This window comes from Manis pentadactyla, chromosome 1 (assembly GCF_030020395.1).
Source record: "Manis pentadactyla isolate mManPen7 chromosome 1, mManPen7.hap1, whole genome shotgun sequence".
Lineage (NCBI taxonomy): Eukaryota > Metazoa > Chordata > Mammalia > Pholidota > Manidae > Manis > Manis pentadactyla.
The window spans coordinates 169,833,108-169,853,377 of NC_080019.1; the positions used below are offsets into that span (position 1 = coordinate 169,833,108).

At 39.5% G+C, this 20,270-nt stretch overlaps 1 protein-coding gene and 1 long non-coding RNA gene across 5 annotated transcripts in view; one reads left to right on the forward strand and one right to left on the reverse strand.

The window, feature by feature from the left end:
• The window catches only part of GRAMD1C (GRAM domain containing 1C), a 119,126-nt gene extending 99,636 nt beyond the window's left edge, over nt 1-19,490 (forward strand). For 3 of the 4 annotated variants that reach the window (XM_057502760.1, XM_036883502.2, XM_036883501.2), the window contains 5 exons: nt 537-710; nt 1,725-1,782; nt 11,592-11,702; nt 11,920-12,025; nt 17,804-19,490. In XM_057502760.1, coding sequence (XP_057358743.1) covers nt 537-710; nt 1,725-1,782; nt 11,592-11,702; nt 11,920-12,025; nt 17,804-17,878 — 524 coding nt within the window. In that variant the 3' untranslated portion in view covers nt 17,879-19,490. The remainder of the gene's footprint in view (nt 1-536; nt 711-1,724; nt 1,783-11,591; nt 11,703-11,919; nt 12,026-17,803) is intronic. The other variant, XM_057502763.1, reaches the window with a different exon arrangement.
• Nucleotides 587-20,269, reverse strand: LOC118911448 (uncharacterized). The gene is made up of 3 exons (XR_005024448.2): nt 20,201-20,269; nt 13,862-14,044; nt 587-722 (listed from the first exon to the last, which is right to left on the reverse strand). It is a non-coding gene; the product is annotated as an uncharacterized LOC118911448 (long non-coding RNA).
• Between the last annotated feature and the right edge of the window lies 1 nt (nt 20,270).

The following is a 20,270-nucleotide window of genomic DNA, read 5'->3' on the forward strand; positions in this document are numbered from 1 at the left end:
GGATAATGAGCTTCTAATAAAAACTCTGGTGAAGGAAAAGGTAACAAATGACAAAAATGAGGTTTTGAGGTTGTCTGCAGATTGTCTTTACTAGTGCTTCCTTTTTGCAAACCCTCATTGTAAATTATATGTTATATGGTATTCTTTCCTTTGCAACTGACAATCAAGTACCATAACCTATCTTAGAAATATTTCTAATGACCCAATATAAGTGGGCAGCCTGTTGTTTCCATAACTGAAATCGTTGCATTAATATTTAACGTAGGACACGGCGAATTTGCTCTGATGATCCCATCATTTATTAATATATTAATATAGTTCATTCTTCCAAGAATAATGAAGCCTTATGACGGGATCACTGTACTCCAAAACTTTTCATTAAGAGTAAGGTTTGAATCTAGGCCATAAGAATCTAAGTAATACTTAAAGAAAGTTAGCAAGTCTTTAAAAAAACAAACTGAAACACCACCAAACCCTCTGTATCTTACAGTTGAGGAAGTTCCTCCACTGTCAAAAGCCTTTTTTTTCCTTCTTAGAATCAGATTTGTTAATGGAAGAAACTATGTTAAATCAGCCCATTGAGGACCCTGGGAAGCTTAGCGGCCTACGAAGGAGAAGGCGAACATTCAACCGAACAGCAGACACAGTTCCTAAGCTTTCTTCTCAGCGTTCTGGAGATGTGGGCTTAGATGCCAAAGGCGATATTACAGGTAGCTCTTAACCTGGTAAACAAAGATGAAAGATTTTAATTTTTCCTTTTAAGCAGAATATATAGTGTTTATAAGATAATTCTGTTAGGAGGTCTCCCTTTCTCCTTTCCTTTTCTGATAATGTTTAAGTATAAAGGAGCAGTTGCAAAACAGCAGGCCTGACCCCCCTGGACCCAAATGCCTTCACAGCAACAGCTGGTTGGAGCTTGACAGTAGCTGCCCCCTTAGACTGCATGCATGCTTCCCAGGTCACTGTTGTCTTCCCTGTCCCTGGTTGCTGGGAGCTTTTTTCATTGATTTCCCACCTAGCATTTACAGACTTTTATTTTTATCCTTGAATGTACTACAATGATTATATGCTTTTAATCCTTATGTACTGTCAGGGCCAGCTGAGCAAAACTGCTAAGACGGAATTTGACTCTTAACGTCTTCCCCACTCTTAACTCTGAAGACATCATGCCTCTACTAACCATTCTCTCTGCCTAAAGAGCTATATACTGTCAGACCTCCTCATCCTCCCATATTATCAAATCCTCTTCTAAGGCTTCTTAGTGTGAATATGTTTATTTACCACTTAAGCTTAAAGGCTCTTTAATTTTGGAATTTCAAAGTTTGGGTAACTGAGAACAGGTGAGAATGATTTAAAAAAAATTTTTTTTTGGAGGGAGGGATTGTATATAAACCCAACTCAAATATTATTTCCAGAGATAGAACTTAGCTAGAGATTGTACATGATATATTGAATTGTTTATTTAATTTTAGAGTCAATTAATTTGCAATATAGGCCAAATTTGCAGGACTGAATGCAGGTTTTCTTTTTGTAGCTTTGTTTCATATTACTCAGGATATCAGAAATCAAAAACGGGATATGGGAATTCACCCTAAATCAGTTTGTCTTTATAAATAATTAAATTACCTCTCCAGTTCTTTTCAAATGAAATTAAGTTTTTGCCATTTGTAATCACAGTCGTGATCCTAATGCAGCCCTTTTGTGTGTGTGTGTGTGATCTGCAGGAAAGAAAAAAGAAATGGAACGCTCTAACACTGCCCTTATTGTGGTGATGAGTATTTTGTGAGTATTTGTTCTGCACATTGATTTTGCTTGTGTCTTCACTTATTTTTCAACAGTTTCTGAAAAGATTTGAATACATTTGTATATTATTGTACAGCTATTGCCACCATTTGGCCCATTGTGACCTACAAAAACAGTAATCTTGTATGTTTCAGTCTGATAGTTTTTGATAGATGATTTTCAGAAGAATTAGAAGTTTGAGGAGTACCAAGTATAAATTCAATAAATGTTTTAATTTTTTAAGCTATTATGATTTTTCCATCATAGGTTTTTATGGGAATTCTCATAAATAAAACGAGTATTTGATATGCAGGCTGGTGAAATCAAAGTAATGCTATTTTATCCTATTTGACTAGACCAGTGGTCCTTACCCTTTACTGTGCATGAGAATCACTTGCTAAAATGCAGGTTTCTCAGCTGCAGTCCCAGAGATTGAGTTAGTAGGTCTTGAGTGGGCATTAGGAATCAGTATTTTAAAACATAGTCCACATGTTATTCTGATGCAAGTGATCACATGGTGAGAAATACTGGGGCAATTAGCAGGAATCTCAGTGTTCTATAGGCATCTGTTCAGCCAGTCATATTTAGATTACTGTTGTCTCCATAGCTGTATTTGAACTGGGAGGTAGGCCATTAGATTGGATTGAATGGTTTCTGACTGGGTGTTAAACTTTGGGTGAGTATTTTTTGGCATGGTGAGGACTTTTTTGTCACTCTAGTTACCTTCCAAGTTTTTCAATGTCCACTTAAAACTTAAAAGGTAATTATTTACATAATACAAGTTCTTATGTCAGTTATATTGGTCTAAGTTCTTTTTTTTTTTTTTTTTTTTTTTCTATCACCCTACCAAGCTGTTACAATATCTTGACTATATTCCTTATGCTATACATTACATCCCGGTTACTTATTTATTTTACCATTGGAAGTCTGTCCTTTTTTTTTTTTTTTTTTGTGAGGTGTGAGGGCATCTCTCATATTTATTGATCAAATGGTTGTTAACGACAATAAAATTCTGTATAGGGGAGTCAATGCTCAATGCACAATCATTAATCCACCCCAAGCCTAATTTTCGTCAGTCTCCAATCTTCTGAGGCATAACAAACAAGTTCTTACATGTAGAACAAATTCTTACATAATGAATAAGTTACATAGTGAACAGTACAAGGGGAGTCATCACAGAAACTTTCGGTTTTGCTCATGCATTATGAACTCTAAACAGTCAGTTCAAATATGAATACTCATTTGGTTTTTATACTTGATTTATATGTGGATACCACATTTCTCTCTTTATTATTATTATTTTTAATAAAATGCTGAAGTGGTAGGTAGATACAAGATAAAGGTAGAAAACATAGTTTAGTGTTGTAAGAGAGCAAATGTGCCTCAGATCAGGTATGTGCCTATGTGTTAATCCAAGCTAGACCAGGGCAATAAAACATCCACGTATGCAGAAGATTTCTCTCAGAACAGGGGGGGTGAGGTTCTAAGCCTCACCTCTGTTGATCCCCAATTTCTCACCTGATGGCCCCCCTGCGACTGTGCCTGTCTTAGGTTGTTCCTCCCTTGAGGAATCTTACCCGTCTCTGGCTAACCAGTCATCTTCCGGGGCCATACAGGGAAATGTGAAGTTGGTAAGTGAGAGGGAAGCCTTATTGTTTGAAATGGTTAGCTTTTTACTTCTTTGCATATTTATGCCCTGTGGCTTCTATGCCCAGCATTTGTCTTGAGGTATCTTTACCACTTGGAGGAGTTATGATACTCGGTAAATTTGATATGAGGCACGAATTCTATTTAAGGGCTGTAATTAGGAAGGAAGAAGAAAAGCTATAGAACTAGCAGGCAGAAGAAAACATGGGAAGATTGATTATTTCTTTGACATATCTTCTTGTAGAGTAACTTCAGCATATATAGGTTTTAAGCTACTACTTAAATTGTGCACACACATTAACATAATAGGAGTATAGTTACATAACCAAAGCATATCTGTAATTACCAGCCATCTCCAGTGAAACCAAGAAAACCAGTTAGGCACCTTAGGCATTTGTGAAAACTTATCTATGATATGGTGGATATTGTCCAACTGAACTTGAACAGTCTGAGAGAAATCAGAAAAATTAAAACAACCCATTCCTGGGGACTGTTCACATGCCATATGTTCTTTTAACAGTAAATAGTCTGTAGTTGTAAGATTTTGGAGCGCTACAATTTGCACTTCTCCAAATTCTTGGTTGAGTTCCAACAGTATAGATCCAGTCAAATTTGTTGTTTTACTGTATGCACAGGCCAGCTTAGATATCTCCTTCCTCATTCCCATGGCAAGTACAGGAACTGGTGGGATGAGTGCATCTACAGCTGTAGCAGTGCGTGGATCTTTGTTGGGGTTTTTTGATGATCATCTTCTGGCATGAGTCTTCCCGAGAGTGCTGATGTTGGAAGTTCTCTTTCATATCGTATCTTAGTTCATTTTCGGGGTAGCCCAATTAGGCTTTGATCCTCTGTATAAACACAAACAGACCCTTTGCCTACACTTTTATATGCCCTTTATACCCTTGTGTAGAACTCGTTGGAGGTTACCACACAGGAACTGCCCTTTTTTTTTTTTTTTTTGCTTTGTTTTTGGTATCACTAATCTACACTTACATGACGAATATTATGTTTACTAGGCTCTCCCCTATACCAGGTCTCCCCTATAAACCCCTTTACAGTCACTGTCCATCAGCATAGCAAAATGTTGTAGAATCACTACTTGCCTTCTCTGTGTTGTACAGCCCTCCCTTTTCTCCTACCCCCCCATGTATGTTAATCTTAATACCCCCCTACTTCTCCCCCCCTTATCCCTCCCTACCCACCCATCCTCCCCAGTCCCTTTCCCTTTGGTACCTGTTAGTCCATTCTTGAGTTCTGTGATTCTGCTGCTGTTTTGTTCCTTCAGTTTTTCCTTTGTTCTTATATTCCACAGATAAGTGAAATCATTTGGTATTTCTCTTTCTCCGCTTGGCTTGTTTCACTGAGCATAATACCCTCCAGCTCCATCCATGTTGCTGCAAATGATTGGATTTGCACTTTTCTTATGGCTGAGTAGTATTCCATTGTGTATATGTACCACATCTTCTTTATCCATTCATCTATTGATGGACATTTAGGTTGCTTCCAATTCTTGGCTATTGTAAATAGTGCTGCAATAAACATAGGGGTGCATCTGTCTTTCTCAAACTTGATTGCTGCGTTCTTAGGGTAAATTCCTAGGAGTGCAATTCCTGGGTCAAATGGTAAGTCTGTTTTGAGCATTTTGATATACCTCCATACTTCTTTCCACAATGGTTGAACTAGTTTACATTCCCACCAGCAGTGTAGGAGGGTTCCCCTTTCTCCACAGCCTCGCCAACATTTGTTGTTGTTCGTCTTTTGGATGGCAGCCATCCTTACTGGTGTGAGGTGATACCTCATTGTAGTTTTAATTTGCATTTCTCTGATAATTAGCAATGTGGAGCATCTTTTCATGTGTCTGTTGGCCATCTGTATTTCTTTTTTGGAGAACTGTCTGTTCAGTTCCTCTGCCCATTTTTTAATTGGGTTATTTGTTTTTTGTTTGTTGAGGCGTGTGAACTCCTTATATATTCTGGACGTCAAGCCTTTATCGGATGTGTCATTTTCAAATATATTCTCCCATACTGTAGGGATCCTTCTTGTTCTATTGATGGTGTCTTTTGCTGTACAGAAGCTTTTCAGCTTAATATAGTCCCACTTACTCATTTTTGCTGTTGTTTTCCTTGCCCGGGGAGATATTTTCAAGAAGAGGTCACTCATGTTTATGTCTAAGAGGTTTTCGCCTATGTTTTCTTCCAAGAGTTTAATGGTTTCATGGCTTACATTCAGGTCTTTGATCCATTTTGAGTTTACTTTTGTATATGGGGTTAGACAATGGTCCAGTTTCATTCTCCTACATGTAGCTGTCCAGTTTTGCCAGCACCACCTGTTGAAGAGACTGTCATTTCGCCATTGTGTGTCCATGGCTCCTTTATCAAATATTAATTGACCATATATGTCTGGGTTAATGTCTGGATTCTCTAGTCTGTTCCATTGGTCTGTGGCTCTGCTCTTGTGCCAGTACCAAATTGTCTTGATTACTATGGCTTTATAGTAGAGCTTGAAGTTGGGGAGTGAGATCCCCCCTACTTTATTCTTCTTTCTCAGGATTGCTTTGGCTATTCGGGGTCTTTGGTGTTTCCATATGAATTTTTGAATTATTTGTTCCAGTTCATTGAAGAATGTTGCTGGTAGTTTCATAGGGATTGCATCAAATCTGTATATTGCTTTGGGCAGGATGGCCATTTTAACGATATTAATTCTTCCTAGCCACGAGCATGGGATGAGTTTCCATCTGTTAGTGTCCCCTTTAATTTCTCTTAAGAGTGACTTGTAGTTTTCAGAGTATAAGTCTTTCACTTCTTTGGTTAGGTTTATTCCTAGGTATTTTATTTTTTTGGATGCAATTGTGAATGGAGTTGTTTTCCTGATTTCTCTTTCTGTTGGTTCATTGTTAGTATATAGGAAAGCCACAGATTTCTGTGTGTTGATTTTGTATCCTGCAACTTTGCTGTATTCTGATATCAGTTCTAGTACTTTTGGGGTGGAGTCTTTAGGGTTTTTTATGTACAGTATCATGTCATCTGCAAATAGTGACAGTTTAACTTCTTCTTTACCAATCTGGATTCCTTGTATTTCTTTATTTTGTCTGATTGCCGTGGCTAGGACCTCCAGTACTATGTTAAATAACAGTGGAGAGAGTGGGCATCCCTGTCTAGTTCCCGATCTCAGAGGAAATGCTTTCAGCTTCTCGCTGTTCAATATAATGTTGGCTGTGGGTTTATCATAGATGGCCTTTATTATGTTGAGGTACTTGCCCTCTATTCCCATTTTGCTGAGAGTTTTTAACATGAATGGATGTTGAACTTTGTCAAATGCTTTTTCAGCATCTATGGAGATGATCATGTGGTTTTTGTCTTTCTTTTTGTTGATGTGGTGGATGATGTTGATGGACTTTCGAATGTTGTACCATCCTTGCATCCCTGGGATGAATCCCACTTGGTCATGGTGTATGATCCTTTTGATGTATTTTTGAATTCGGTTTGCTAATATTTTGTTGAGTATTTTTGCATCTACGTTCATCAGGGATATTGGTCTGTAGTTTTCTTTTTTGGTGGGGTCTTTGCCTGGTTTTGGTATTAGGGTGATGTTAGCTTCATAGAATGAGTTTGGGAGTATCCCCTCCTCCTCTATTTTTTGGAAAACTTTAAGGAGAATGGGTATTATGTCTTCCCTGTATGTCTGATAAAATTCCGAGATAAATCCATCTGGCCCGGGGGTTTTGTTCTTTGGTAGTTTTTGGATTACCGCTTCAATTTCGTTGCTGGTAATTGGTCTGTTTAGATTTTCTGTTTCTTCCTGGGTCAATCTTGGAAGGTTATATTTTTCTAGGAAGTTGTCCATTTCTCCTAGGTTTCCCAGCTTGTTAGCATATAGGTTTTCATAGTATTCTCCAATAATTCTTTGCATTTCCGTGGGGTCCGTCGTGATTTTTCCTTTCTCGTTTCTGATACTGTTGATTTGTGTTGACTCTCTTTTCTTCTTAATAAGTCTGGCTAGAGGCTTATCTATTTTGTTTATTTTCTCGAAGAACCAGCTCTTGGTTTCATTGATTTTTGCTATTGTTTTATTCTTCTCAATTTTATTTATTTCTTCTCTGATCTTTATTATGTCCCTCCTTCTGCTGACCTTAGGCTTCATCTGTTCTACTTTTTCCAATTTTGATAATTGTGACATTAGACCATTCATTTGGGATTGCTCTTCCTTTTTTAAATATGCTTGGATTGCTATATACTTTCCTCTTAAGACTGCTTTTGCTGTGTCCCACAGAAGTTGGGGCTTAGTGTTGTTGTTGTCATTTGTTTCCATATATTGCTGGATCTCCATTTTGATTTGGTCATTGATCCATTGATTATTTAGGAGCGTGTTGTTAAGCCTCCATGTGTTTGTGAGCCTCTTTGCTTTCTTTGTACAGTTTATTTCTAGTTTTATGCCTTTGTGGTCTGAAAAGTTGGTTGGTAGGATTTCAATCTTTTGGAATTTTCTGAGGCTCTTTTTGTGGCCTAGTATGTGGTCTATTCTGGAGAATGTTCCATGTGCACTTGAGAAGAATGTATATCCTGTTGCTTTTGGATGTAGAGTTCTATAGATGTCTATTAGGTCCATCTGCTCTACTGTGTTGTTCAGTGCTTCCGTGTCCTTACTTATTTTCTGCCCAGTGGATCTATCCTTTGGGGTGAGTGGTGTGTTGAAGTCTCCTAGAATGAATGCATTGCAGTCTATATCCCCCTTTCGTTCTGTTAGTATTTGTTTCACATATGCTGGTGCTCCTGTGTTGGGTGCATATATATTTAGAATGGTTATGTCCTCTTGTTTGACTGAGCCCTTTATCATTATGTAGTGTCCTTCTTTATCTCTTGTTACTTTCTTTGTTTTGAAGTCTATTTTGTCTGATATTAGTACTGCAACCCCTGCTTTCTTCTCACTGTTGTTTGCTTGAAATATGTTTTTCCATCCCTTGACTTTTAGTCTGTACATGTCTTTGGGTTTGAGGTGAGTTTCTTGTAAGCAGCATATAGATGGGTCTTGCTTTTTTATCCATTCTGTTACTCTGTGTCTTTTGATTGGTGCATTCAACCCATTAACATTTAGGGTGACTATTGAAAGATATGTACTTATTGTCATTGCAGGCTTTAAATTCGTGGTTACCAAAGGTTCAAGGTTAGCCTCTTTAGTATCTTACTGCCTAACTTAGCTCGCTTATTGAGCTGTTATATACACTATCTGGAGATTCTTTTCTTCTCTCCCTTCTTGTTCCTCCTCCTCGATTCTTCATATGTTGGGTGTTTTGTGCTGTGCTCCTTCTAGGAGTGCTCCCATCTAGAGCAGTCCCTGTAAGATGTTCTGTAGAGGTGGTTTGTGGAAAGCAAATTCCCTCAGCTTTTGTTTGTCTGGGAATTGTTTAATCCCACCGTCATATTTGAATGATAGTCGTGCTGGATACAGTATCCTTGGTTCAAGGCCCTTCTGTTTCATTGTATTAAATATATCATGCCATTCTCTTCTGGCCTGTAGGGTTTCTGTTGAGAAATCTGACGTTAGCCTGATGGGTTTCCCTTTATAGGTGACCTTTTTCTCTCTAGCTGCCTTTAACACTCTTTCCTTGTCCTTGATCTTTGCCATTTTAATTATTATGTGTCTTGGTGTTGCCCTTCTTGGATCCTTTCTGTTGGGGGTTCTGTGTATTTCCGTGGTCTGTTTGATTACTTCCTCCCCCAGTGTGGGGAAGTTTTCAGCAATTATTTCTTCTAAGATACTTTCCATCTCTTTTCCTCTCTCTTCTTCTTCTGGGACCCCTATAATACGGATATTGTTCCTTTTGGATTGGTCACACAGTTCTCTTAATATTGTTTCATTCCTGGAGATCCTTTTGTCTCTCTCTATGTCAGCTTCTATGCGTTCCTGTTCTCTGATTTCAATTCCATCAATGGCCTCTTGCATTCTATCCATTCTGCTTATAAACCCTTCCAGAGTTTGTTTCATTTCTGCGATCTCCTTTCTGGCATCTGTGATCTCCTTCCGGACTTCATCCCATTTCTCTTGCGTATTTCTCTGCATCTCTGTCAGCATGTTTATGATTCTTATTTTGAATTCTTTTTCAGGGAGACTGGTTAGGTCTGTCTCCTTCTCTGGTGTTGTCTCTGTGATCTTTGTCTGCCTGTAGCTTTGCCTTTTCATGGTGATAGGAATAGTCTGCAGAACTGGGACGAGTGATGGCTGGAAGGACTTCCTTTCTTGTTGGTTTGTGGCCCTCCTCTCCTGGGAGAACAGCGGCCTCTAGTGGCTTGTGCTGCGCAGCTGCGCGCAGACAGGGTTTCTGCTTCTTGCCCGGCTGCTATGGAGTTAATCTCCGCTGTTGCTGTGGGCGTGGCCTAGCTCAGGCAGCTACTCCAAAATGGTGGAGTCGCGTTGGAGCAGGAGCTGCTGGGAGGCTATTTATCTCCGTAAGGGGCCTCCCTGCTCCCTGCAGCCCAGGGGTTAGGGTGCCCAGAGATCCTGGATTCCCTACCTCTGGATTAAGTGACCCGCCCTGTCCCTTTAAGACTTCCAAAAAGCACCCGCCAAAACAAAACAACGCCCACCAAAAAAAAAAGAAAAAAAAAAATTTTTTAATTAAAAAAAAAAAAAAAAGGTGGTCGTTCGTTTTTCTTTATTCTGCGGTGCCAGCCTCAGGCCTCTGCTCACCGGTCTTTCTGCCCTGTTTCCCTAGTATTGGGGTCCCTATCCCTTTAAGACTTCCAAAAAGCGCTCGCCAAAACAAAACAGCAAAAAAGCAAAAAAAAATGGTCGCGCGCTTTTCTTATGTCCTATGTCGCCCAGCCTCCAGAGCCTGCTCACTGTTCTTGCTGCCCTGTTTTCCTAGTATCGAGTGCCCTGCACTCTGGCCCGGATGGCTGGGGCTGGGTGTTCGGCAGTCCTGGGCTCCGTCTCCCTCCCGCTCTGCCTGCTCTTCTCCCTCCGGGAGCTGGGGGGGAGGGGCGCTCGGCTCCCGCGGGGCCGGGGCTTGTATCTTACCCCCTTCGCGAGGCGCTGGGTTCTCTCAGGTGCGGATGTGGTCTGGATATTGTCCTGTGTCCTCTGGTCTTTATTCTAGGAAGGGTTGTCTTTGTTTTATTTTCATAGATATATGTTGTTTTGGGAGGAGATTTCCGCTGCTCTACTCACGCCGCCATCTTCTGCCCCTCCCCTAAGTTCTTATATTAGTTTCTTCTAATTATAGATTTCAGAACATAGAAAATGCTTGTTGTACCTTTGAATTTATAAAAGGTTTAAGTTTGTTTGCTATGACAATTTGTAATAGTAAATATTACCACTCATCTTTTGTGTTACTTTACAGAAATTTATAGTCAAATGTTGAAATGTTGATCTATATGCCATTTCAGTGCCACTACGATATCATAGACTTGCTTTAAAAAAATCTTCTTCTGCATGGTAAAGGGCCCTACTATGTATTTTTAAGGCAAGTCATTATCTTAACAAAAAAATAAAAGCTGTGATGCCACCTATATATTTGCATATATGTATGATAAGAAATACATCTATACACTTTAAAGGCTGCTATGAGAACCAAGAGTAGGCACATTTAGCATGTAACATTTTATATATGATAGCATTAATGTATATTTGGGATTTGATGCTTCCTTTGTCTAGATTGAACTAAAATAAACTTTTGCTGAATGGCAATTTTTACGATTTGTTTTGGCTTCTTCTGGGAATAAGAGGTATCATGATCTATCCAAGATCAAGTCCCTATTGATCTTCATTTCCTTTTTGAAGTGCTGCATTATGGGTACATAATTGCTGATGCCAAAAGCACCCAAAAATAGATCTTGGAAGCTTCCCAGGTAGATTTCTAAGCTGGGGGTCACACATCGGCCTGGCTGGGACTCCTGGCAGAGAGGGGAGATGTCAGGGACAATCCCAACCTGCTTTTCTTGAGGATTTTTTGTCACTGTAGTTACCTTCCAACTTTTTCAATGTTCACTTAATACTTAAAAGGTAATTATTTCATGTAATAGAGCAGGGAAAATTGATTTAAATTATAACAGTTATTGTAAACTGACTAGATGATACATGTGAAGTTTATGCATGTATATTCTGCATAAGCAGGGCTTTCTGTCTGGATGAGAGTGTATTAATCAGGTACAATTTGCTCTGCCTAGTTTGCTGTTTCTAGTTTTGTTGAACGTGATGCTGTTTCTGAAGCTATCAAAGATTGAATATGCTGCTCAGTCCTTCTACCGTCTCCACCTTCAAGAAGAGAAACCTTTAAAGTACGTTTTCCCCTCCCCAACCTCTTATTATTTCAACAATTCTTTAGTTGCAGAAAACTTAATTCCAGTTTTAGGAACTTTGGTCTGCTAACTATACTGTTATCATATTTGTGTGTGTTTAATTTTTTGTTTGCAAATTTATGGGGCACCAACAACTTCTAGAACTGAAAGGTCAGAAGCTATTTCCCTGATTTTTAAGATGGTATTTTTCTTTTAGCTTAGCTGCTCATAAGGCATCAAGAGCAGAAAATATTCAAAGAAACAAAGATCAGGCCCATCGTTTAAAAGGAGTGCTCCGAGACTCCATCGTGATGCTTGAACAGGTAGGCGGCTCTGTACCACAGTCCTTAAGTACTTTCACACCAGTATGAATCTGTTGCTCCCCTGGCTGAGAGAATATTTACTGTATCATTATTTGAATAAATCCCTCTCCTAGGTGCAACTGCCATCACCAGTTTCTGTATTATGCATTTTATGTAAGCAGTCACTATTACTATTTTTTTAAACAAAATGGAAGCATCCTACATACACCATTGCATACCCTCTTTTTTTGATTAGTAATATATTTGGAAAATATTTCCGAATCAGCAATGTATACATCTACCTCATTCTTTTTATTGATCTTTCTATATAAAATTTTATGCTTAATACTAACTTTTTATGCTTAATATTAACTCTTTTCATATAAATAATAGATTCTGTGTATACTGTTCATTACTTTTTTTATCTATTAACCCTGTATCTTGAAGATACTTAATATCAGCCTATAAAGCACTTGTGAAGTCAACTGTTAATGTACCATAATTATTTTACCAGTTCTCCTGAAGAGTGAACATTTAGTTATTTTGGTGTTTTGCTATAAATGTTATCTCTTGAACGCAGTATCATCAATAGGTGCTGCTCGAGTCCATGAATCAAAATTTAGGATTTCCTTTGAAAAATAAAGATGAATATTTCCATTGTAGTATAATATGTGCATACTTTTCAAAATTGGAAAATAGAGACAAATAGAAGAAAACCTGTAGTTCTAGCACTCAGACATAATTGCTGTTAATATTTTATTTCCTTCCATCCTTTTCTTCTGTGTGTTCTTTTCTTCTTTTTTTTTTTAGAAGATTCAATTACTGGACATTTCTTAGGATATCCTGTGGGGTACTAAAGGTTACATCTTCAATCAGGCACTCTTCAGATGCACAGTAGCTATGGTTTCTTAGTAACTTTCTTTTCCCACTCTCAGCAAGGACTGTAACATATTTTCACTTTTCTCCTCATCCTTTTCGATTTCCCCTGGCACTCACCTGGTGACCTTGCCTCGAGGGGGAGTTTCCCTTTCCCTCCCCTTCTGTAACCAAATCTACAAACCTTCCTATTGCTGCCCGCCTGTCCTCCTCTTTTAAGCGTTCTTCTGCCTGTGGCAGGCAAGTCTCAGCACGAGTCAGCAGGAGACTCCATACGTCACCCTCTAGCTTCCCATTTTCAGTCCCCCTCATTCAGGTGGTTTTCCCCCCAGCTTTGTGGCCCTGTGCTATTACGCCCTACCTTTTAAAACCCACACTGTCCACATCCTCTCTCTGCTCACCTATCCCTCTACTCCCATTCAGTCAGGCTCTTTCGGAGCTGCCTATTCTGGCTGTCACTACTTTAATCCTTCTTTTTTAAGGTTTATTTTCACCAACATCACTTGATCACGTACAGTTAACTTGTTCTACAAAGTCTATTCAGAAAAATAGCAATCCCAGTACCCTCTTCTCTATTTCTTCCCCAAAGACAACAATCTTTAACTATTCTTTTAGTGTTTACCTCCCCTCTGTATTTATAAACAATTGATACTTTTTGAGTTTTCAGTTTTCAACGTTGTCTTTTGACTTCCGGTTTATGGAAGACAAGGTTTTGTTTTCACATCTTCTTGCCCTCATTTCTAATTCCTCCATCCTCCCAAGAAGTTGTAATTTTGGCTAGATCGGTATTCGTGTTAACTTTGCTAAGTTTACTAGTGTAAGCTGAGCCGTAGAATAAACTATGACTCCTTTTTCTTTTCTGTGCATTTTCTTATCCCTGAAATTGTCTAATTACAGTTGATTAGTTTATTGTATTATTTACAAGTATTTCATCTCCTAATGTTCTGTCTGCTTTATAAATTTCTTATAACATTTGCTCACCTTAGGCAGTCTATCAGTGGAGCCTCTGACTGGCTCTGGTCAGGTCTGATGGCCCTGTCTGCGGACACACAGCCATCATCCTGGGGATTCCTGTTGCCTGTCTCCTGTTTCCTATAGCCCATGTTTTCTGCTTGCTTGGTGTTGGTTCACACCCTCCTTTTAGTGAGGCATATCCTCTCATAGCTTCCTGAAAAAGAGAGTATGGAGGTAAATATTTTAAGACTTCACCTGTCTGGAAATTTTTAATTTTGTCCTTCCCCTCGATTAACAGTTTGGCTGGGAATAGAATTCCAGCATGGAAATAATGTTCCTTCAGAAGGTTGAAGAGATTGTTCCATTGTCTTTTGGCTTCCAGTGTCACTTCTGAGAATTCTGAGGCTGTTATTCCTGAGCCTTTAATCTGGAACTCATGCTTTTTAGTTCCAGGAATACTGAGTTATATAGCTGATTATTTCCTCCCCTCTACTTTCTCTCTTCTGACTTCCTACAGCTCCTGAATCTCAGATGTCTGCCTTCTATAGGACAAGCCATTAAATCTCACCTGTACTTTCTGGCCTCCATCTCTGTGCCTTTTTGTTCCCTTTCCTCAGAGATTTCCTCAACTTAATCTTCAAGTTCTATTGCATTTTTCAAACTTGCTAACAAGTTTATAATTTCAAAGAGCTATTTTTTTCTCTGAATTTAATTTTTTTAAGGCATTGTGATCTTTTAAAATGGCTGTAGTATCTTTCTCTCTCTGATACTACTGATAGTTAAAAAATTCTTTTTTCTTCTTGTATACTTACTTTCCATCAAGATCCTTTCCTCTGTTTTGATTTCTATCCTTAGAGGATTTCTTTAGATGCCTGGAGTCCTTCATTGTCTGCTTGTGTGGATCAGCAGCTCTTAACATATGGATTGGGCTGGTCTACCCTGGACTTCTCTGTAGATCTGGCTGGGCTACTGGTTGAGAAATCCTGAAGAGTATCTTTAGGCCTTTCCTCTTGGATTGGCCAGCTTCCACAGAAGACTCTTCCAGTCTCCGACCTGAAGGATCAAGGTCTGGTCGCCAGCGTTTTAGGAGCTGAGTGAAAGTCGAGTGACAGAGGAAGGCAGGGCAAGGGGATGGGCTCAACATACAGTACATGCTACTTTGTCATATAACCCCCATTTTTAGTATGGTGCCACTGTCCTTAATGTCCAGGTGGCACGCCTCCCCTGCCACCACCTCACCACCCACCACACACACCAGATAGCCAGAGACCCTCTGTCTTATCCTCTCCAGGAAATGACATTTCTGACTTCTGCTGAGGAAGTAGGAGAGGTCAGATCCCCCAAGTTTCATTCAATCCTTCTTATTTTAGCCCTTCCTCTTTATTCCCATGTTGAAATTCCTGTCAATTCCTGAAGCTTCTGAGGAGTCTTTTGTGTGAATTTGGTTGGTTTTCAGCTTCCACTACTGTTAGCTTAGGATTCAGCTTTTTTTGGGCCTGCCAAGTCACCCATCTGCTCTCCAGTTTCCAAAGTTGTTTGCAGTTGTTGCATTTTCTGTTCTCCCTGTCCTTGTGGATTTATGCCTTAAAAAAATATCCCTTTACCATGCTTTTAGTGGGGTTTTCGGGGGGGGACAAAATTGGATGCATGTATTTATTAATCTACTGATTTGCTCTTCCCCTATATCTTTTTTTTTTAGATAATTATTTTTTATTGAAGGGTAGTTGACGCACAGTATTACATTAGTTTCAAGTGTACAACACAGTGATAAAACATTTATATACATAATTCTAGGTTCCAGCTATCACCCTACCAAGCTGTTACAATATCTTGACTATATTCCTTATGCTATACATTACATCCCGGTTACTTATTTATTTTACCATTGGAAGTCTGTCCTTTTTTTTTGTTTTGTTTTTTTTGTTTTTTTGTGAGGGCATCTCTCATATTTATTGATCAAATGGTTGTTAACGACAATAAAATTCTGTATAGGGGAGTCAATGCTCAATGCACAATCATTAATCCACCCCAAGCCTAATTTTCGTCAGTCTCCAATCTTCTGAGGCATAACAAACAAGTTCTTACATGGAGAACAAATTCTTACATAATGAATAAGTTACATAGTGAACAGTACAAGGGCAGTCATCACAGAAACTTTCGGTTTTGCTCATGCATTATGAACTCTAAACAGTCAGTTCAAATATGAATACTCATTTGGTTTTTATACTTGATTTATATGTGGATACCACATTTCTCTCTTTATTATTATTATTTTTAATAAAATGCTGAAGTGGTAGGTAGATACAAGATAAAGGTAGAAAACATAGTTTAGTGTTGTAAGAGAGCAAATGTAGATGATCAGGTGTGTGCCTGTAGACTATGTGTTAATCCAAGCTAGACAAGGGCAATAAAACATCCACGTATGCAGAAGATCTTCCCCCATATCTTTCACTGATAATGCTTGAGCTAAAGTCCCCAGAGACATCTGGCTTTTAAAATTAACATATTTTTTTAGTTTTCATGTTACAGTGTCAGCATTTGACAGACCTGACCATTCCTTTCTTGAAATGTATCTAATCTTGCCTTTTTCAAACCATGAAAAAAAACCCTAGCTTTATTGTTATACAATTCACATGCTAAAAATTCACCTTTTAAAGAATTTTTAGTATATTCACAATGTTGTGCAACCATCACCATTATCTAATTTCAGAGCATTTTTATCACCCCTAAAAGAAACTCCATACCCATTGGCAGTTGCTCCCTGTCCCTCACTCTTTTAGCCCTGACAATCACTAATTTACTTTCTATTTCTATGGGTTTGCCCTATTCTGGACATTTCAGACAGTATATGGTCTTTAGAGATTGGCTTCTTTCACTTAGGATAATGAAAAACTACTTTTTGCTGGTTAAAGCCATCTCCTCTACCTGACCTCTTCCTCACCCAGTGCCCCAGGCTTTGTGTTAGATTCTCTTCCCTTCTCCTCTACTTCCCTTTAGGTGATCTCCTCCACATGTCTAACATGTGCCAATGAAACCCAAATCCGTCTCTCTCACTCTGACCTCCTCCCTGAGCTCCAGACTCCTATAGTCATTTGCTGACTTGGCATCTTCACCTAGATGCTAACCCGCATCCTGAACTGATCATGTACAAAACAGCATTCCTTTTTCAGCCTGAGCCAAACCTAACTCTCCTCTAGTTGACTGAATTTCAGAAAATGATACTACCATCCCCCAGTTGCTCAAACCCAAAACGCAATACAATGTGTAAGTATTGTTATAGTTCTGTATCCCTCCCTAGTCTGTACACTCCCTGACGGCATGGACGCTGTCGGTCTGGTTCACCATTGTATATCCAGTGCTTGGCACAGTGCCCAGCATGTAACAGGTAAGCAGCAAATATCTGAGTGAATGAATGCAAAAAATAAAACATAATTCTTGTTCTCAACTTGCCTATGATTTTATTAGAAAAATCAGATGTCCCATGTGCATTGCTTTAAAGACTATAAAAAAGGACAAAATTAAGTGTCTAAGTAGTATTGCTTTGTGAGTTTGGGGACAGGATGATGATGGAGTAGTGAAGGTGATAGGTGCAGACAAACCTGAGTGTGGCAGCAAGCAAAGACCTAGAAGTGGAATTTGAATTGTTTAGGGGATAGTGAAGAGCCCCCACAATTTCAGAGACCATTTAAGAAAACAAGTCTTTCACTTTGGCTGATGTGATTAATGGACCTATTGGGAGGTAAGAATGCACAGCAGTATATTGTAGGGAGAAGTGCAATACTGCGGCAAATGGGAAGAAGTCCATAGCAGTCATCCAGACAGATATCCGAAGGAATAAGGGGTTTTATATTCAGTCTTTCATTTGGGCATTAGTATAAACAAAGTTATATTAAATGTAAATAAACTTTTGATGTACAAATCATTAACAATTTAAACAATCTTGATTTTGAAAAGTAATTTTGTTTGCAGTTGAAGAGCTCACTCATTATGCTTCAGAAAACCTTCGATCTGCTAAATAAGAATAAGACTGGCATGGCTATTTAAGGACTGAAATTGTAGATACTTTGGACTAAAAGAAAACATCTTGAAGAAAACCAGAGGATGAAGGATTTTACTTGTCAGAACATTTCCATATTTTCTCATTATTGGTACTTCTAATATGAATACTTTTTTAACATTGATTTGATAGTCTCCAATGGCCTTAAGAATCCATTCTTTCGCTTCTTATACATAACTCTAAGCTGTGAATTTCTCCAGTGAAGCATGAAATATATTTTGGGTTTGAATTTCTGTGATGCAAAAAGAAAATGAGACACTGAAGTGATTAGTATGGTCCGTTTTACTATGAGGTTTGAAGTCTGATGCTTTAAGTTTATCTGTTAGTACAGACTCAGTTCGGGTCCAATAGGCTGCTTTCATAGTTGCGGTACATTCAAGATGCTAAAGAAGACAATAAATAAGAAGGAACCTCTAAATCATTACTAATTTTGAAAGATCAGTTTTCAGGCATGTAACATTTCTAGGTTTGTTTACTGTAAATTACAATGCCCTCATTTCTTTAGCATGCAAATTCAATAGTCAAAACTTCTGAATCTGCATGTTGATAATTATTATCTGAAAGGTACTTCAGCCATTTTGTATCTTTAGGAAAAAAATAGTTGTTCCTTTAAGTAGCTCTCAGAGGTAAGCTTACCTTGCCTCTTCATACATCAGGTGGCAGAAGAGTCAATTTCAGAAAAGGGAACGTGTGGGATTCCAACACTCAAAATGAAGAACCACACTCGAGTTTTAAAAACCATAAGATTACATTAAAATCTGGACATTTCGTGCCAGATCAAATGATACTTGAACTAAGCTTTCTCTAGCTTAGCACTCTTTCATGGTGGAAGTGAGCCATCTGGTTGGAAATAATTTGTGGATTACTTTTCAGTAGCCACGTATGTCTCCATTTATTCATCCATGTGTGTGGCTTGTTTCAGTTGGTAAGTTATAACCAGACACAAACTTGAGTTCTTTATTAACTTTTGGGGGCATTATGTCCCGATATAAGTGCACTGACTGAAGTTGTAAGTCAGACACAAGTTTTGGCTCTCTCTTTCATAAAAAGTTTTTAGGCATGTATGTCCCAATACAAATATTGTCTCTAGAACAAGAGAAAGACAGTGCAGAGTAATTTGTATATATTCTAACGTTTTAACAAAACTTAAAAAATTTTGTTTAAAACTCTTTTTTCCCAGAGTCACTAGAGCTACACAGGATTGTGAAAGCCGTTTTTGAGATGCCTGTAGAAAATTAAAGTATTGACTTGATTAAAGGGAAAAGGGTTTCTCTGGGTGAATCCCAACAAACCTCTTGGGGTACCTACTGGTGTACCTATCTGGGGTTTTGGGATAAGGACTTTATAAAGTGTCAGGCTGTCAGCAAGACTGACTGGATTATAAACTTGAAAACTTGTTTTCTGTTAGATGCACAAAAATAAAAGTGACAAGTGGAGTGTTTTGTGATGTCTCTTTAAAACTTGTACTTCATAACATACCTCAAAGAAAATTACCAAAGTTGCTTTATAAGTTAATACTAAACATGTATGCAGAATTCACTTAATTGCATTTGAGCGTGTTATGTAAATTGAGTATCAATAAAACCCAATTATGTCTGAGTTGCAGTTTTTCTTCTTTTTGTTTAGAAAATCCCAAAAAACTAGAAAACCTTCTATAGTGAAAGTATGTAATGGGCCTACAGTCTTTAAAAATTTTGTGCAAAAATAATACCCAGAGAGGATTCTTATCTTAGGGCAATTTCATTTCAAATATGCAGACTGCGGGAGCAACAGTACTAGATAGGCTTGCTGGTCTACAGTAGAGACGGACGGCTCGCCAGGAAACACGAAAATGAACACGCCGGATAAATTATAGGAGGGACAGTTACGGGCCTTCCAGGAAGGTTAGAGAATCTGGGGCGGTACCTCGGTAATATTTTGGGCCGAAGCTCTCCCCCAACGCCCGTTGCCGGGTCTGAACGAAGGCTGGACGACCCACGGGTCGCGCATCCTCTGGAAATCCTCGGGGCTCCCGGGTTTCCCGCATTTCCGTCCCGGCACCTCCCCCGCCCCAGGGCTTGGGAGGTGGGGCCGCGCGGCCGCCTCTGGGGCGGGGCGGGCGGAGGTGCCGGCCGCCTGAGCTCGCGCCGGGACCCTCTCCCGGAAGCCGGGCTCGGAGCTCGCGTCCTCCCCGCGCGGGGCCGCGGGGCGGGGTCGGGGCGGTGGGCGCGCACGTGTCGAGGGGCCGGGATCCTCGGCGCCGGGGGCGGGGCGCCCGGAAGCGCTCGCGGACTTGCCCAGCACAGGCCGGGGCGGGGGAACGTGCGCACCGCTGGGGTCGCCGCGGGCTGTGGTCACAGGTGGGCGGCCGCGTGGGCGCAGCTGTGCGGAGCCGGGAGT